The sequence below is a fragment of the Pogoniulus pusillus genome, chromosome 3 (assembly GCF_015220805.1).
Source record: "Pogoniulus pusillus isolate bPogPus1 chromosome 3, bPogPus1.pri, whole genome shotgun sequence".
NCBI lineage: Eukaryota > Metazoa > Chordata > Aves > Piciformes > Lybiidae > Pogoniulus > Pogoniulus pusillus.
The window spans coordinates 45,910,658-45,929,446 of NC_087266.1; the positions used below are offsets into that span (position 1 = coordinate 45,910,658).

At 40.6% G+C, this 18,789-nt stretch overlaps 1 protein-coding gene across 4 annotated transcripts in view; it reads right to left on the reverse strand.

Moving 5' to 3' along the window:
* Positions 1 to 18,789, reverse strand: part of VWA8 (von Willebrand factor A domain containing 8) — a 195,399-nt gene that overhangs the window by 123,920 nt on the left and 52,690 nt on the right. For all 4 annotated transcript variants that reach the window (XM_064174552.1, XM_064174543.1, XM_064174534.1 and 1 more), the window contains exons 11-17: positions 17,679 to 17,813; positions 17,521 to 17,598; positions 11,153 to 11,313; positions 9,876 to 9,989; positions 5,929 to 6,097; positions 5,206 to 5,283; positions 328 to 443 (exon numbers count right to left, since the gene is read on the reverse strand). In XM_064174552.1, coding sequence (XP_064030622.1) covers positions 328 to 443; positions 5,206 to 5,283; positions 5,929 to 6,097; positions 9,876 to 9,989; positions 11,153 to 11,313; positions 17,521 to 17,598; positions 17,679 to 17,813 — 851 coding nt within the window. The remainder of the gene's footprint in view (positions 1 to 327; positions 444 to 5,205; positions 5,284 to 5,928; positions 6,098 to 9,875; positions 9,990 to 11,152; positions 11,314 to 17,520; positions 17,599 to 17,678; positions 17,814 to 18,789) is intronic.

Genomic DNA, 18,789 nt, shown 5'->3' on the forward strand with positions numbered 1-18,789 from the left:
ACTGAAAGCAAGCATTTCACCTAACATCTAGTCACACTGGACATTAATAGAACTCTGCTTTGCATGTTTTGAGACAATAAGTTCATTGACCTCATTTATATAACACAGTCAAATATCTACATAAAGATGAGAAAACAGCACAAAACCATTTCTACTTAGCAACTAGGTTTGAGAATACCACAGAAATACATCTAAAGGAATTACAGACTTTAAGGAGCAAGAGAGTAACTAAAATGCATGAATCTGCTAAAATGCATGAACAGCTATCTTGCACCTTAGCAACTGAGCAAGGAGCTCTGGAACTTCCACCAAACCCAGCACTCCTACCTGGAAAGGCAGGCTTTATTAACAGCATAGTAAAGGCTTTCATCTGGGTGTTGTGACAGCCGACGGCAAATTCGCAACAGTTGTCGAGTAGACAAAGATGAAGCCAAGGATTGTGCCTGTCAAAGAGTATCAGGTAGTTTAATTATTTCATAGAATCCTAGAATCAGCCAGGTTGGAAGAGACCTCCAAGATTATCCAGTCCAACCTAGCACCCAGCCCTAGCCACTCAACCAGACCATGGCACTAAGTGCCTCAGCCAGTCTCCTCTTGAACAACTCCAGGGATGGTGACTCCACCACCTCCCTGGGCAGCCCATTCCAATGCCAATCACTCTCTCTGCCAACAACTTCCTCCTAACATCCAGCCTAGACTTCCCCCACCACAACTTGAGACTGTGTCCCCTTGTTCTATTGCTGGTTGCCTGGCAGAAGAGACCAACCCTCACCTGCCTACAACCTCCCTACAGGTAGTTTTATTTCTGGGATAGGATCTTGGACTTTCAATCAAACAAATCAGGACAAAAAAGTCATCCAGAAGGAACTATTTCAACTTTTCTACTAATTGATAGGTATTTTCTGCCTCTTACAGGACTTTGTGCTTTTTTAATCTGCAGGTTTGTAATTCTGTATTCGGTGCAGCAATTCACTGCTATGGAAATCATGATGTCATCAAATGATTAGCCTTACAAATTCACTTGATAAGCAACAGGAAGAAAAATATGCTTATAACTGAACTTTACTCATTATATAGAACCTAAAAATATTAACATATCCAGGACGTTATTCGCTGTACCAATGTCCCAAAAAATCATCTGCCCTTCACAAAGGGAGTATGAGCTCCACATGTAATGCTCTGGCAAAAGGGTCTGGCAAGATTTGTGGACATATAAACAAGACAACACTGGGCAGCAGTAAGGAGATTGTATCACCTCTGCACACGCCTTCTGGGCAGGCCACTACTGGAACACTGCGTCCTTCTCTGTTGTCCACATGTTAAAGGCTAAAAACTGGACATGATTCAGCAAAGAGTTACACAAATGATCCAATGCCTGAGAAGGCAGACCTCAAACCAACAGAGCAAAATGTAAAATAGAAACAAACAAAACCCCAAAGCAAATGGATCTGTATTTAAAGAGATGCAAAGAGAAGGAGAAAGAAATCATTCTCTAATTATATCAACCGGATGAAGGTATCTAATACAAATAGGTTCCCTGTTTTAGCAGGAAGCACACAACAATAAGTGTGATCTGATAATTCAGGTCATGCTCTGCCCAGATCAAGTGAAGTATTTTAATTAGGTCATTTCAAAATATTTTAGTTTGGTTGATAGAAATGATATTGTGGCCAATAGGACAAGGGAGGTTATTCTTCCCCTGTACTCAGCATTGGTCAGGCCACACCTTGAGTACTGTGTCCAGTTCTGGGCCCCTCAATTCAAGAGAGATGTTGAGGTGCTGGAACATGTCCAGAGAAGGGCAACAAAGCTGGTGGGGGGCCTGGAGCACAAATCCTATGAGGAGAGGCTAAGGGAGCTGGGGGTGTGCAGCCTGGAGAAGAGGAGGCTCAGGGGGGACCTCATTGCTGTCTACAACTACCTGAAGGGGCATTGTAGCCAGGTGGGGGGTGGCCTCTTCTCCCAGGCAACCAGCAATAGAACAAGGGGACACAGTCTCAAGTTGTGCCAGGGTAGGTATAGGCTGGATGTTAGGAAGAAGTTCTTCACAGAGGGAGTGATTTCCCATTGGAATGGGCTGCCCAGGGAGGTGGTGGAGGCACCGTCCCTGGGGGTCTTCAAGAAAAGCCTGGATGAGGCACTTGGTGCCATGGTCTAGTTGATTGGTTAGGGCTGGGTGCTAGGTTGGACTGGATGATCTTGGAGGTCTCTTCCAACCTGGCTGATTCTATGATTTCTAACTGCCTTAGAATGATCTTATTATTAGGCTGTCTCAACTGGAAAAAAGAAAACCACAAACTGCAATTTGCTATCTAAGGCAAGAAAAAAAAACACAACAAAGCAAAGCAACACTTCCTCACTTTCAGAGCTTTTTTTTTCCCACCTTGGTAATATTTTGAACATGAGAAATGTCTTAACATCAATTCTTGCCCCTGGAAAACTGCATTTTTGACAAATAGACATTAATGATGGTTTTTTATCAGACAGTTCTATGAAATCGTGCAACACCTTTCTCAGATGCTGAGAAGTAAAGCTTTTTGCCACAGCTCTTTTGCACAGCCCTAAGCAATAAGAAGAATGATTTAGACTGGGCTGACTGTGAAGAGTATTACTCTTGCTCCTCTTGCTTTCATTGAGGAACGATTGCAAAGCATCTTCTGAACCTCTGTAGCTGACTACTTGGTAATACAGACACTGTGATGGCATTTCACTACTCAATCATGTGTGAAGCATGGACAAGGGAGAGAATCATAGAATCACAGAATCAAGCAGGTTGGAAGAAACCTCCAAGATCATCCAGTCCAACCTAGCACCCAGCCCTAGCCAGTCAACTAGACCATGGCACTAAGTGCCTCAGCCAGGCTTTTCTTGAAGACCTCCAGAGAGGGTGAGTTCTGTATCCTTATTATTACTGCTCACTAGCCAGAACTCTTGCTGCCCTTCAAAGATTATATTCTATTTCCAAGAACATCTTAAAGAGCTGAAACATTCTCAGGTAGAGTTAAGTTTGGTAGATAAGCAGTCCTCCTAAGTCCCTGCTATAGGACTGCACTGATGGAGTCTTGCAGGTGGGCCATATCACCTGAGATAATGTATTCTCCCAGGCTACATCAGCTGAGATAACGTATTATCCCAGGCTGTATCAACTGAGATAATGTATCCTCCCAGGCTGTATCAACTGAGATAACATATCCTCCCAGGCAACCAGTGACAGAACAGGAGGACACAGTCTCAAGCTGCACCAAGGCAGGTTTAGGCTGGACCTCAGGAAGAAATTCTCTACAGAAAGAGTGACTGGCCACTGAAATGAGCTGCCCGGGGAGGTGGTGCAGTCACCATCCCTGGAAGTGTTTAAAAGGAGGCTGGATGAGGCACTTGGTGCCATGGTCTATTTAATTAGAAGGTGTTAGGTTGGACTCAATGATCTCAAAGGTCCCTTCCAAACTGGTTAAATCTGTGATTCTGTGATTTCATATGTTGTGTCATGTCATCTTGTTATTTAAATACAATCTCTAAGTGGCATTCTAAAGTCTACATAATATACAGCTTCACTGAAATAAGTAAACGTAGAAGACAGCACCACAGATGAAAACTTCCTTTTTTTTTCTTGCCTTTTTTTAAACTATTTTATACTGAACAGCTGTAAACTCAAATTAAGGCCAGTGATACATATCTATGAGGCATCTAATTCAACAGGATCTTGACTGGGGTTGCTAGATTCTGTTGTAAATAAAGCAGACAATGACAATGATGCAGGCAACGCCCACAGGCTGAATAGTTTACAGGTATTCTTCTATTGTTAGCAACATCACTTTGAACAATGGTTACAACATCACTTTAAACAATGGTTAATATTTCAGAACGATCTCTGGCAAAGGCTTACTTGCTCAGATAACTCTACATATAGCCTGTCATACCCACAGCACACATTTCAGCTCTCTGCACAGGTGTGCTGTTCCCAACATGGCTCATGTCACAGCTGATCTACGAGAATGCTCCCTCGCTCCATGCTGTGACTCACCTCTCATCCAACATCACATACCTCACTTAGATATTTCATAATGCTACAGCCATCCACATATTTGGAAAGGATTTTTGTGAAGCTCTGCTTAAACACAGTATGTCTCCAAGCATGTCAAACCCAATACATTTATGTATGAGGTATAGGAAGCTAAATGGACACAGTCTCAAGTTGTGCCGGGGGAAGTCTAGGCTGGATGTTAGGAGGAAGTTGTTGGCAGAGAGAGTGATTGGCATTGGAATGGGCTGCCCAGGGAGGTGGTGGAGTCACTGTCCCTGGAGGTGTTCCAGAAAAGACTGGATGAGGCACTTAGTGCCATGGTCTATTTGACTGGATAGGGCTGGGGGATATCTTGGCTGATCTTGGAGGTCTCTTCCAACCTGGTTGATTCTACGATTCTAACAACAATGCTGTCCCAACAGTGTACCTAAAGATGCAAAGCCCATTACCCATCACAAAAACTACAGAGATTACATTTGTATACCAGTTAAACTGCTGGATGCCATTTCAAATGCTTTACATTTCAGTTACACCAAAAACATCCAGAGCTTTAGTTGCCATAGCAATCCTTTCTTTTTTTTCCAGTCTAATTTGACTGCATCTTTTTAAAGAATTTTGTGGTTACTATGTGAGCAGAAGTTACTTTTTTTTGACAAGACTGCTTTAATAGAATAGCCCTGTAGCAGTAACACAGCCAGAAGTTCTGGAATTTTCCCTTTCCTGAGTATTTGCTGCTGCCCACTGGCATTTTATAACAGCTAGGTAGTTCCTGCTGCCCAAAAAGCCCCAAACAGTTCAGCTATCAAAGTTGCAATGACTGAAGCAAATCTATTTGTACACAAAAGATTCTATCCACACCTATTCAAAAAGTAACTCAGGCATGTTTCACTGTGAGCCATCTAAACCCACTGACAACGTGTACTGTTCTGCCTGACTTCCCTGAGATTGGGCAATTTCCTAAGAGCTTTACTTATGCAGATGCTAAAAATGTACATCATAAATGGAAAAAACTTGACAGTGTGCAGTGCAGTAATTGCCAGCAATAATTTTCTGGGGCTGGTTTTCCAGTTAGGCAGCTTTTGTAACAACACTATATAGCTTAGCATGCTTCATCCAGCCTTTGTTAAAACAAACAGTCAGAGGAGGAGAAAGTAAACACACAAAAAAACCCCCAACAGGCTCACCGTGGTGTCATTTGTCTCCCGAAGCTTGTGTGCTAGTGACAACAACTGCTCCACAGCAACACTGGGCACATTTGGAATCTGCTTGAAAGAAAATCAGTATTAATCTTACAGCAAGATATGTAAGTTCCACATGCAGCTACGCCCAGATGCAATGGGCATACAGTTGCTTTATGTGAAGAAAAATGAATCCAGCTTTCACAACGAGCATTTTTTTCCCTATTGCAGCAGAATTTAATATCACATTAAAGAATGTTAAATTATATCAACAGCATTAGGCTGGGTGTTAGGAGGAAGCTCTTCACAGAGAGAGTGATTTGCCATTGGAATGGGCTGCCCAGGTTGGTGGTGGAGTCACCGTCCCTGGAGGTGTTCAAGAAAAGACTGGATGAGGCACTTAGTGCCATGGTCTAGATGACTGGATAGGACTGGGTGCTAGGTTGGAGTGGATGATCTTGGAGGCCTCTTCCAACCTGGTTGATTCTATGATTCTATGTGCCAGTTGACTGGATAGGGCTGGGTGCTAGGTTGGACTGAATGATCTTAGAATCAGCAAGGTTGGAAGAGACCTCCATGATAAAAGATAACCGATATGCTGCTTTGGTAGGCTTTGAAAATGAAGACTCATTTATGCTACCCTGAAACAGCAAAATGGTTTTTAGGTAGTAAATGATTGTGCTCAGTAAGCAACAGTAAGAAAGTGCTTAAAATACTGAACATACTAACCAATTTTTTAATGACTTCAATTTCTTCATTCTTGCTTAAAGATCGAACGTTATGAAAGAGAAACAGCGTCAGAAACTCTGGACCCAGCCACTGTTGGGTACTGCTTCCAATGACAGGAGGTTCTGCTAAGACAACTATCCTGAAAGAAGGATGGATAGGAAAAATAGATCTGCAAAACAATAAAAAAAACCAACAAACAACAAACAATTACTTGGCTTAAGCAGTGAATATCAAATTCAATTTTTACAATAGGAGAAGGAAAATAATTGAGTTACTACACTGAATCATATTACATTCAAACAATTTGCAGTGCAACTTACTCTTAAAAAAAGAAAGGCAAAGGCAGCAGCATCTGACTGGTAATTTTATGTGTTTACAAGTTTTTACTCTTCAGAAGGGTATCCAAGTTTCTTCTTTTTATCTGTAGCAGGACCTGTATACCTCAACACAAATATGTACCAGCACTAAGATGCAGTCTACTGTGATATATGTCTGAAACAGACACATCTCACTCATCTGACAGACTTTTCCCAGTGCTTTACCTAAAGCAGGATGTCTTGCAGGCAATTCAGGGAGAGAACAAGATCTACTGGAGCTGCAGTAATGAGTAACTTTTACTCCATCAGACTGACAGAAAGAATAACAGTCTAGAGGCTGGCCTAGATACCATGGAAAGCTGGTTTGAGCAAAACCAAACCAGACACCCCACTCTTGGCTCATTTTAGAGTCAGCATGGGGAGACAGATCTTTCCAATGTCACAGTAAAACTACAAGACTTGATTTAAGAAATGTCTGATTGAATCCTTCAGCCTGCCCATCTCATACATGTTTTGGTTTTGGTTACAACAGCTGGGGAAAAGACATAAGCCTAGCTACCACCTGTCCTCCTCATACTCTCCCAGCATCCACAACCATATTTTCAAAGACATTGGAAGATCTATATATCCATTGCTTAAATCACAGGATGGTAGGGGTTTGAAGTGACCTCTGGACATCATCTAGCCCAACAGCCATGCTAAAGCAAATTCACCTCCATCAGTATCACAATATCACCAAGGCTGGAAGAGACCTCATAGATCATCAAGTCCAACCCTTTACCACAGAGCTCAAGGCCAGACCATGGCACCAAGTGCCACGTCCAATCCTGCCTTGAACAGCTCCAGGGACGGCGACTCCACCACCTCCCCGGGCAGCCCATTCCAGTGTCCAATGACTCTCTCAGGGAAGAACTTTCTCCTCACCTCCAGCCTAAATTTCCCCTGGCATAGCTTGAGGCTGTGTCCTCTTGTTCTGGCGCTGGCCACCTGAGAGAAGAGAGCAACCTCCTCCTGGCCACAACCTCCCCTCAGGTAGTTGTAGACAGCAATCAGGTTGCACAGGAACACATCCAGGTAGGTTTTTGAAAAGTTCCATGGAAGATGACTCCACAACCTCTCTGTGTAGCCTCCAGTGCTCTGTTATCCTCAAAGTAAATAACCTTTTCCTTATATCTAGGTGGAACTACAACCTGTCTTAAAGTTCGTGTCCACAAATTTAACTTCATCCTGTCTGCCTCCACAGCTTCCTGTGGTAACACACAAACTGCTCATGACGCAAAAAGTCCTTTCATTATTTTTTTGAATCTTTATGGAACTGACCTGCTGGCTTCAGTCAGTGTCCCCTAGTTCATACTGCAGCATTTGGTGACTAAATGCTCTTTGACACCTGTTGATTTGATTCCATTGAAGAGAGGAGCTTACAGTGATCAACACAAACTTCAATATAAAACTTTTAGATACAAGTGGTTAGGGCAGTAGAAGACCCTGTCTCAGTTTTTGGTATCTTTGCTTTTTTTATACCTTTTTGTCTCCCTTATCTGTATAATACTGCCATTGGAATGGGCTGCCCAGGGAGGTGGTGGAGTCGCCATCCCTGGAGGTGTTCAAGAAAAGCCTGGAGGAGGCATTTAGTGCCATGGTCTAGTTGACTGAATAGGGCTGGGTGCTAGGTTGGACTGGATGATCTTGGAGGTCTCTTCCAACCTGCCTGATTCTATGATTCTTCAGGCTGGGAATTCATTGCTACTCATCAAATCAGCACAACTGCATGATCCCTAGGAGCAGTGAAAATAACAGTAATTGGTTAGCTGCAAATGCAAGTAAAACTGTGCCAGGACAGTCTGTTTCAAACAGTTTCTCAGTACTCTTGTTAAAATAGGAAGTGTTCATTTGGGAAGAAAACAAATGAAATTTAATTAGACAGCTTATATTCCTAGATATGCTAATTACCATGTAATTTTTCCATATACATGACTGCATTTTCAATCAGAACAGTTGGAGACAAGTATTCTTCCTGGTTTAACTGAGGGAGGAAAATGATGGCATAAGAAAATCTGTAGACAGACTATGGCTGTTAAATAAAAATGTAGGAAAATCTACTGCATAGTTGGCTCATCTGCTCGTCACAGCAATAAACCTGTGATACAACAGTGTGATCAGACCAAACTCTTTCTTGTACCAAAGCAAACACAGGGGTGGTATGAGTTATTCTCAGCTGAAAGTCATAAGCCTAGAAGCTACTCCCTGTGGATAAAAATAGATGTCTGAAAACATCACATGGAAGAGGAACCAATGGGAATGTCACTGCCATTGGCAAAAAAGAAGGTCACAGAACATTATCCAACCTTGTTTTAGAAGAAAACGTTTCCTAGACAGGATAAGTACATATACTTCTAGACACACCACTCCTCCCACTACTAATAAGCAAAACAATACAACTGCAGAAACACACCAATTTCAAATAACCAATCATGGTCCTCCTCTAGTATCACAAGAGAACAAGAGAAGCAGTCAGCTTTCCATAGGAAAAGGAACAAAATCCTCTTGTACCACCTCCATTGCATGGGGAAAAGTAGAATCATAGAATCAACCAGGTTGTTTTGTTGTTGTGTTTGGTGGTGGTGGTTGTTTGTTTGGGTTTTTTCTAATAAAACAAACTCACAGTGTTTTGGATCAGAAGAAATAACAAGATAAGCAGGCAACGTAAGAAAAACAGGTTTTCTAGAAGGTGAATGCAAAGGAGATCACAGAAAAGAATCATACATTGAAAGACAACTGAGAGAAATGGGGTGGCACATCGTGAGTGTATTCCTGCTAGAAGTGATAATGCCTCTTCAAAGTTCGGGCACATGCACACCTTGCAGTGTAAATATGAGCACAGGCATCTGACATAAAACCTCCCCTGTTCTTTCAGAGGCTAGGGTCACTTAATTACAGTATGTTTAGCTCCTTCTGTGTTACTGAATAGCAGATTACATTAAGTTAATAATATCCCTCCCATTAACTACAATTGGTCAGCAATGTTTGACTATATATCAAGTATGGTCTCAGAGGACTAGAAATGCTCTCTGTCTACAGAACGTTTGTAGCGCACAAGTGGAAGTGAAGAAACAAAAAGAATAAGCATAATGGTCCCAACCCATCCTTAGGATATCCTGCCTTATATTAGTTGTAAATTAAATACCAGCTTTCCAGAGGCAAAAGGCAGTAACAAGTTGGAATTGACTTCAGTTGGCCTTTATCTGCCAACACTCCCAATAAAACATTACAAAATTAGATAGTATATAACTTTATGTCTACGTTCTTGTGTACTTACAATTTCTCTTCCATTTCTAATTCCTTCTGTGAAAGAATACTGGATGCTTTACTTTTAGTTCAAACACTCTAAACAGGATCTAATTTTCCCATGCCACAGAAAGAAAAAAAAAGCTCATAAGGAAATTGGTGTTTACAATGCTTCTCCTAGTCACTAAGAGGTATCACAGAATCAACCAGGTTGGAAGAGACCTCCAAGATCATCCAGTCCAACCTATCACCCAGAAGCATTTGGTACGATATGAAAGAAATAATAAGAAGAAAGAAAAAGATTAAGCTCTTTTGGGGATTGTATTATCATAGCTGACACTTTACCTTTCCTGTAGTTTCTCATCAGAGATCTGTAATTCTTCTTTTAACTTTTGGTATCTGTCTTCCCTTAACAGTCTGGTGCCATCATAGAGAGTCAGATCTCTGTCATGTATTAGTCTGTTTGAAAAGTACAGAACATGCATTATCAAGCCTTTGATTATGTCTTAAAATATTCAAATCAACTAACACTTTGTTTAAAACCTATCTCAGTCAACATGGGTCATGGTAAAAAAGAAACTGTATCCATTTAGGATGCATCCAGGTGTGGAGTTGTTTAAAATAATATGCCTAAGTAGAGTGTCAGAAAACAATCTATTTAAACAGATATGGCAAGAAAATGAAAGAGAAAAGATTCTGTCTTACCAGCAGAGCAAGCTTAAATGGCATGAAACAACCACCTTTTTTGTACTTGTATCAAGTAACATACTTCTGATTTGTTTCTTGAAGCAATATATTTCAGTTGGCTTTAATGATTAAAACACATACATCCAGATTAACTTTTTTACTGCAGAGGTTGATCAGATATAACACATGCACACATCAGAAGAAAAACCAGAAGGCAAATTTAAAGTGATCAAAAAAGGGGAAAAAACAGGCAAGCATTCTCAATTCTGCATATATATATATATGCATGTATGTGTATAAGTATATTAAAACAAAAGAAAGCTGGTGATATCTTTTAAGCTTGCCAAGGCCACATATAACACAGGCATGTGAAAAATTTGACCTGACAGCACAGATCATTGTTCAAGTGACATTTGCTATTACTACTTTTGTCCTGCAAAGCTTAATTTCTCTTTAAAAACTGAATTATGAAATAGTGTTTACAAAGAGTTCTCTGCAATCAATGCAAAGGATGTTCTGCATCTAACTGGAACACTCACATTTTATTTACAAGCAGAAGGCATTCAAAGTACTTTTTGTTTTCTGTCATTTTGCATTTTCAATTGATTGAGCAAATATTACTAATTTTTAGACTTCATAAGTTTAGAGTATCATAACTAGCTCATTCTCCAGTTCAGACTTATGTATTTAGAAAGAGCTGAAATTTCTTGTACTGTTACATGCTCACAAAAAGAGACATGAAAGAAATGCTTCTCCTTTTAAGTATGTGTAGACTGAACATCAGATATTCTATCAAAGTTCAATGCTGAGCTTGATCTTTATAGTATTCTTGAAGTGATATAGTCACATTCACCAGAAGTAACATCGTTTCCCAGTACACATGTACTCAATAAACACATCATGCACACTCAACTTATCCATGCTCACATCCTGACCTTTGAAGTACAGCTAAAGTACCAGGGTTAATTCGATGAATTCCATCAAGAATAACGAGCTTTCCTTCCAGGGCAGCTGTAACAAGTGGTGATGGTCTCCAAGCAGTGTCTCCATTAGGAAGAGTGTACCTTTGCTGCAGTAAATCTCTAGCTGTCATATCCTGTAAGTACAATTCATCAGAAGAATATATTTATGCTCTATTTTCTTCATCTACAAGTATGCCCTTTCTCCTTACACAACTGCTTTCTGTTTTTCCTGAGAACATGTCCAAAGAAGCTTAGTAGGAAATAATTCAATGACTTCTCCAAAGTAGCACATCAGAAATGCATAGAGGAATCTACACACACACAATTTTAGTGTCTTTGGAAGTTCTAGTCTTGCCAATGTTACCTCTTTGATATCAGAACAAAAGCCCCCCTTAACTAGAATTTAAGCATATGACAACTTGTACACAACTTTGTGTACAGAAGGGGGCAGCAATTTACACCTGGAACAAAAGAGTCATTTATTTCATGCAGAAGTCACCTGAAAGTGCAAAGATTTCATCATTCATTTTGAAGACAAACCAGCACAACATTCCACCTCTCAGCAGGAAAAGGACAGAGGGAATAAAGAAGCCAGTAACACACAAAATCAAAAGGGAGGTGGTGGAGGCACCGTCTCTGGAGGTGTTCAAGAAAAGACTGGATGAGGCACTCAGTGCCATGGTCTAGTTGACTGGATAGGGCTGGGGAATAGGTCGGAGTGGATGATCTTGGAGGTCTCCTCCAACCTGCTTGATTCTATGATTCTAATGCTTAAGAGATAAATAAAGCCCCAAGGCAAAAACCTAAAATAGCTTCCAGCACACATATTTCAGATGCTCCATTATAACAGGTAAGCACCAGAGCAACAAAGACTTAATAACCATTTTGTGACCTGGAAGATTAAATTTCTTAAGCTGTGCTATGAACACAACCTAAAATCTGATAAGAAAAATACTTTCTATTCCAGCTGTAGCTTTTGCATATGTGCTCCTCACAACTGTAAACCCTTTGAACTTTAATGACTAAAAATAGAACACATTACGTCATACAGCCTGAATCATTTCCCCTTTCTACATTTCCTCAGAAGCCTTAAAATAACAGGACAAAGTCTGGCTCCCTCAGTGCTTGCACATTTGTCTAATTTAAAGCTCCACATTCAAATCCAGAAAACCAGATTCTTTTTTATTGTTGTATTTCTGGATTTTTTTCGCTGCTGTGCTTGCTCTTTTCTCTGTTGTTAATGAATTAGACTAAAACTAGAAGGTGAAATATTTTTCTTCCCAAGCTAGAGAAAGATGTGCTTTTAGGACTTGCACCACAACTGTGCATTCTGCAGCAAGTAAACACCACATAACTGAATAGAATCATAGAATCAACCAGGTTGGAAGAGACCTCCAAGATCATCCAGCCCAACCCATCCCCCAGCCCTATCCAGTCAACTAAACCATGGCACTAGGTGCCTCATCCAGGCTTTTCTTGAACACTTCCAGGGACAGTGACTCAACCATCTCCCTGGGCAGCCCATTCCAATGGCAAATCATTATATATATTTCACTAACACACCTTCTGATAATTCACCTTTAGAGGAATGAAACAACATACATTATGAATTGACTGGGAGCCTGGTATGCTATATAGAATATTCATCTCTAATTTCAACAACTACTCAAGAACCATACATTAGTTTTCTAGAGATAAACTCCTAAGTGGATTCTGATGCAAAGTATTCTCTGAAACATAAAACCAATGTTGAGATTGCAATTTAAATGGCTGAATCAGATTCAGTTTGGTGGTGCATTAAGAACAAGTTATCACTTGCTAAAAAGTGCACAGTTTTTGTAAGGGATGTGTTTTATTGTACAGTGATTTATTGTTTCTATTTATTTCCTCTAAACCCATTTCTAGTATAGGATATTAAAATATATATAACATTTCAGATGAAGGATTATAATAGCCTAATACTAAGAATCTCTTCCTTTGGAGGGGAGGTAAGAGAAGTATATGCATTAATTTTTCCACCCATGGTTTTGGCAATGGCAACCTGGTGTAACAAAATGCTTCATTTGTTAACAGTCCTTGTAAGTTATGTGGTTTACACTCTGATGCTTATCTTCTAAGTTATTCTGCACACAGAGGAAAACAAAACCTTTAGGAGAGAAAAGCAGGATAACTTCTGTCCAACTCCCTTTAGCATCTACTGCCATACAAGCCTCCAACTTTGCCATTTTTCATAGTTTCAGTGCTCAGCATGCTTTTGGCAACTGAAAGGTGAAAAATCTGTTTCCTGCACTTCATGCAACTTGGAACTTACATTTTGTTATTATTTCTTGAATAAAAAAAATGGAAAAGATTTGTAAAGAAAAATCAGGAGGTCAAGGGGAAAAAAGGTCCTAGAAACAAAACCATCACAGTACACAAACACTAGTGATGTGCTTAGAAAACTTTTTCTGGGGGGAAGAAAAGGAGTGATGTTCTGACATCACTTTGAATATGGATGTTTTTCCCCTCTGAGGCTCTGGAAGGAGAAAATGTTTTATTTTAAGCGATTTAAAAACAAAGTTCCCTAACTACAGTCCACAAAAACCAAGCTGGCTGCTGCTTTTCGTTTGCTGATGCTTAACTGCATTAAGAGACAACTTAAAAAAACAAACCTTTGTTAATCAGAGTGAGTTTCCTTTGTCAGCAATTTGCCTACATGGAATTGTATATAATGTGAAATCCATATAGAATCATAGAATCAACTTATGTGCCTGCATTGATTACTGAAAAATAAAAATCAACAACAGGACAGGTAAAAGTCTCCATAATTTTAGAAATAGATTTAAGACAACACTGTCTCTCTCTCTCTCTCTCAAAAAAGACTGTTTTTGAACCAAAGTACCAAAATCTTCTACATTTAGAACATTAACAAACTTCTCACAGCCTTCAATGATGACTGCCCAGGGAGGTGGTGGAGTCACCATCCCTGGAGGTGTTCAAGCAAAGCCTGGATGAGGCACTTAGTGCCATGGTCTAGTTGAGTGGCTAGGGCTGGGTCCTAGGTTGGACTGGATGATCTTGGAGGTCTCTTCCAACCTGCTTGATTCTATGGATTCTATGAACTATGATATGAAGTAATATCTTTACCATTTCTTCTGTCATTACATTACCCTATTACCTTGCTATGAAGAACCTAAAGAAGCACTTGAAGAAAAAACAAATGCATTCCTTATATTGATCAGATATAGATTAGCTATATTCAATCATTTTGAATACAATGTTTCTTATTAAAACTTCTGAGATTATGTAAGACATGAGGCACTTAGTGCCATGGTCTAGTTGACTGGATAGGGCAGGGGGATAGGTTGGAGTGGATGATCTTGGAGGTCTCTTCCAACCTGGTTGATTCTATGACTCTATGATTGTGCACATGAAGTATCTCTAGGTATAGACACACACATGTGAATCTTAGATAGATTTGTTTACACATGAATTTACCTTGAACTAGAGCTCACAAATCATCATTTATTTGCCTTAAAAATAATGTCAGATATAATAAAAAAGCCTCCCTATAAAAACACTCTGCTCTTTGAACTTGGTCAAACTCTGGTGAAACCAAAGGAAACATTCACTTCAGTGGGAAATCACAAAATGTTAGGGGCTGGAAGGGACCTCAAAAGATCATCCAGTTCAAACCCGCTGCCACAGCAGGATCACCTAGACCAGATCACACAGGAACGCATCCAGGCAGGTTTTGAATATCACCAGAGAGGGAGACTCCACAACGCCCCTGGGCAGCCTGTTGCTGTACTCTGTCACCCTCACAGGGAAGAAATTCCTCCTCATGTCTACATGAAACTTCCCATGCCTAAACTTCAACCCATTGCCTCCTGTCCTGTCACTAGGCATCACCGTGAAGAGCCTGGCTCCATCCTCCTGGCACTCACCCTTTGATAAGGTCATCTCTCAGTCTCCTCTTTCCCAAGCTAAAGAGCCCCAGCTCCCTCAGTCTCTCCTCATAAGAGAGATATTCCATTTCCTTAATCATCTTTGTGGCTCTGCACTGGACTCTCTCAAACAGCTAATACTTCAAGCTCTTGTCCTAGATTTTATCTCTGTATGAATTACAGACCTCTGTGGGAAAAAAAAAAGTTGTTAGAGTAAATAATTTCATTGTCAGCTTCTCACATGTCTCCAAAACCAGAGTATTTTGCTCCTGTTCACTGGACATAATGACAACTTAAGGTAGGATGCTGAAAAACTGTGGCCATGTATTTAATAAAGTAACTATCTAATTTTGCTGGTGAGTACTCAATATTGTATTGCATGGCACAAAACAAGGGTTAGGGTGTGCCTGTCCTCAAAGAAAACGTGCTTCATAGAATCAACCAGGTTGGAAGAGACCTCCAAGATCATCCAGTCCAACCCATCCCCCAGCCCTACCCAGTCAACTAGAGTTACTTACCAAGTGGCAAAAGTTATCCCAGGAAAATAGCTTATTGACATGTTTGTAGCAAGAAGCATAGAGAAAATTATGCAGCCTAAAAGGACACTCTCTATTCTGGCTCAGAAAATAAGCACCTAACACCTTACTATACGGAAGGCAATTGGCACTGCTGGGAACCTAGACATGTTACTAAGAACATAACATTGCTCTGATGAGGCTACATAGCTTTGGAATTCAAATCTGCTCCTGGCAAGATTAAAGCACAAGAAAAGGGTAGAAGTCATCTTTCTGACTGCAGATACACAGACAGTTTCAGACTGTTTGCCTTCATCAACTGAAGCCATATAGGGGGAATGAAAAGCAGTGGGATCCTGTCTGGGAATCACAGAATCAACCAGGTTGGAAGAGACCTCCAAGATCAGCCAGTCCAACCTAGCACCCAGCCCTAGCCACTCAACTAGACCATGGCACCGAGTGCCTCATCCAGTCTTTACTTGAAGACCTCCAGGGACGGCAACTCCACCACCTCCCTGGGCAGCCCATTCCAATGCCAATCACTCTCTCTGTGAAGAACTTCCCCCTAACATCCAGCCTACACCTACCCCAGCACAACTTGAGACTGTGTCCCCTTGTGCTGGTTGCCTGGGAGAAGAGGCCACCTCCCACCTGGCTACAAGCAGACTTTTTTTCATCATCAATAATATTTCTTTGTTTCAACCCTCCAACTTCACTACCCATTTCTGACAATGTCTCTCACTCCCCCACATGCCATTGCACTTCGAAATAGTTGCCACTGCCATTTCCTCCTCTGGAGGTCTCCATAATGCCTGGGAAAAACTTAAGTGAACAAAAGGACAGTAGAAAGAGACCAGTATTATTGCATTAATGCTAATGTTCCCCTGCAGCATTGCAAATTAACACTTAGAACTTGTAAACCTTGTGATATTTGGTGTATCTTGACTCACAAAGTCATGGGAGACTCCTGACTTTGTATTTTATTTGAGAGTGTTTTCATTCTCCATGGTTATGGAGAAAACCTTAACACACATCATTCTTACCATGCAAAGCTAACTAATAAATTAATTCTACTTTTTCAATCTTGTAATTTTTTAGTTTATGTCTACAACTACCTGAAGGGAGGTTGTAGCCAGGTGGGGGTGGCCTCTTCTCCCAGGTAACCAGCAATAGAACAAGGGGACACGGTCTCAAGTTGTGCCAGGGTAGGTATAGGCTGGATGTTAGGAGGACGTTGTTGTCAGAGAGAGTGATTGGCATTGGAATGGGCTGCCCAGGGAGGTGGTGGAGGCACCGTCCCTGGGGGTCTTCAAGAAAAGACTGGATGAGGCACTTAGTGCCATGGTCTAGTTGACTGGCTAGGGCTGGGTGCTAGGTTGGACTAGATGATCTTGGAGGTCTCTTCCAACCTGGTTGATTCTATGATTCTATGAGGTTAGACTGTTTCAAGTGACCACTGGATAAGGGACACCACTGTTAACCATGACAGAGCTTAAGGTCTGCAAAAATACTCTACTGCTGTGAGAAAGGCTGAAGCATCATCCAGATGAATAAAAGAGAAAGACCTTACACATACAGCAGCCCCACTGTGTGATGTTTACCTTATGCTGACAAGAGTGACAGCTCCAAAACCTTACTGTTCTGCAGGTCTAACCCTCCTCTAGCAGAAAGAATTGAAAAATGCATTACTATAATCAGAGCATTTTTCTGTCTTGGAATTCTTCACTATCCTTTATTATATATTGGTGATTGTCAGCGATTTTAAAAGCCACAGCTGTATATGGACATAGCTGCAGCTTCTAAAATCACTGGAAGAGAGAATATATACAAAGAATCAATGTCTGTGTATTACATTTTAGATGGTATTTAAACCATGATCATCAACAGGTAGTTTTCTTACCTGGTACAACATTATAGGTTCTATATTGTATCCAAGTATCTCAGCAAACTCCTTAGCAATAACTGTTTTGCCACAGCCCTAGAAGGTTAAAAATCAAGAATCAGATTACATTCTAAGGAGCATGGGAAAGAAGGGATAAAAGAAATTTAAATTCTTACTTTTCCTCCAATTAAACACATATCTTTAACCATGTGGGACTGCATCATTTCTGCCAGAAGTTGATGATGGCTGGAAGTCCTTATGAAAGTATCTGATTGAGGATGATTTTTTAACAGCCCAGTCCCAGCTGGTACCTATAAGAAAGGAGAGGGGAGGGGGGAAAAAGGGTTATGCTTCTCCAAAACTACTGTAATCTTTTCCTGATGATTGTTATCCATCAAAGTTAAATCTTTCACTTAAAATAACCCACTCAATCATAGAATTTCTAATAAATGTCATCCTTCACACCCACTCCTCATGAAAAATGGCAACAAATTATGAACCAATTCAACTGGAGCATTGGGGTCTGCAAAGAGTTTAAGGTTGTAGATTCTAAAGACAAAAAAGTAAAAATCACCAATATTTAATGCTCATCAGAGAAACAAGTGAGAGAAAGAGTAGTAGCTGTTGGGAAAACCTGAAGGGGCTGCTTTGACCAGAACTTCAGAGACTTTCAACCATTCCCTGCGTTAAGGCACTTGCTCTATTTTCAGTTCCCATTCTAGTGTGGGAACTGTTTCACCTGCAAATTCCTTCTACCTTCCTGTTCTGAGGGATCACCTATACGTCAAACAAAAGCAAAAACCTTCCCCTCAGAAAACAGCTGAATCAGGTCCCCACAGACTCATCATTTTCTGACAATCTCCCTTTTTCTGGTGTTCCATATTTAATTTTATCCCAGTATAAACTCTTAGAGGATTTTCCTTACCAACAGGAATAATATCACTCCAACAGGAATAACATCACTCTCCCACTCCCACTAATTCACCTTGTTTACAGACACTCTCCAAATTCAACATTAACTTCAAATACTCAGATGAGCCTCTGTTTCCTGAATAAGGCCTTATTTCACCACCTAGAAGGTCATAAACTTTATTGGAAGAAACTCAAACTAATCATGTTTGATGTGCTCACTTGTGTTCCATTTTCCCAACATCCTGTGTCAGAACATTACCAAGCACTCATTAGATTTTATTTGAAGTGTAGACAAGGACAGACTATTGTGTTTTTATTAAAAGAGAAAGGGAAAGCAGCATCAAGACCATCATAAATACACACTGGTGCTCTAAT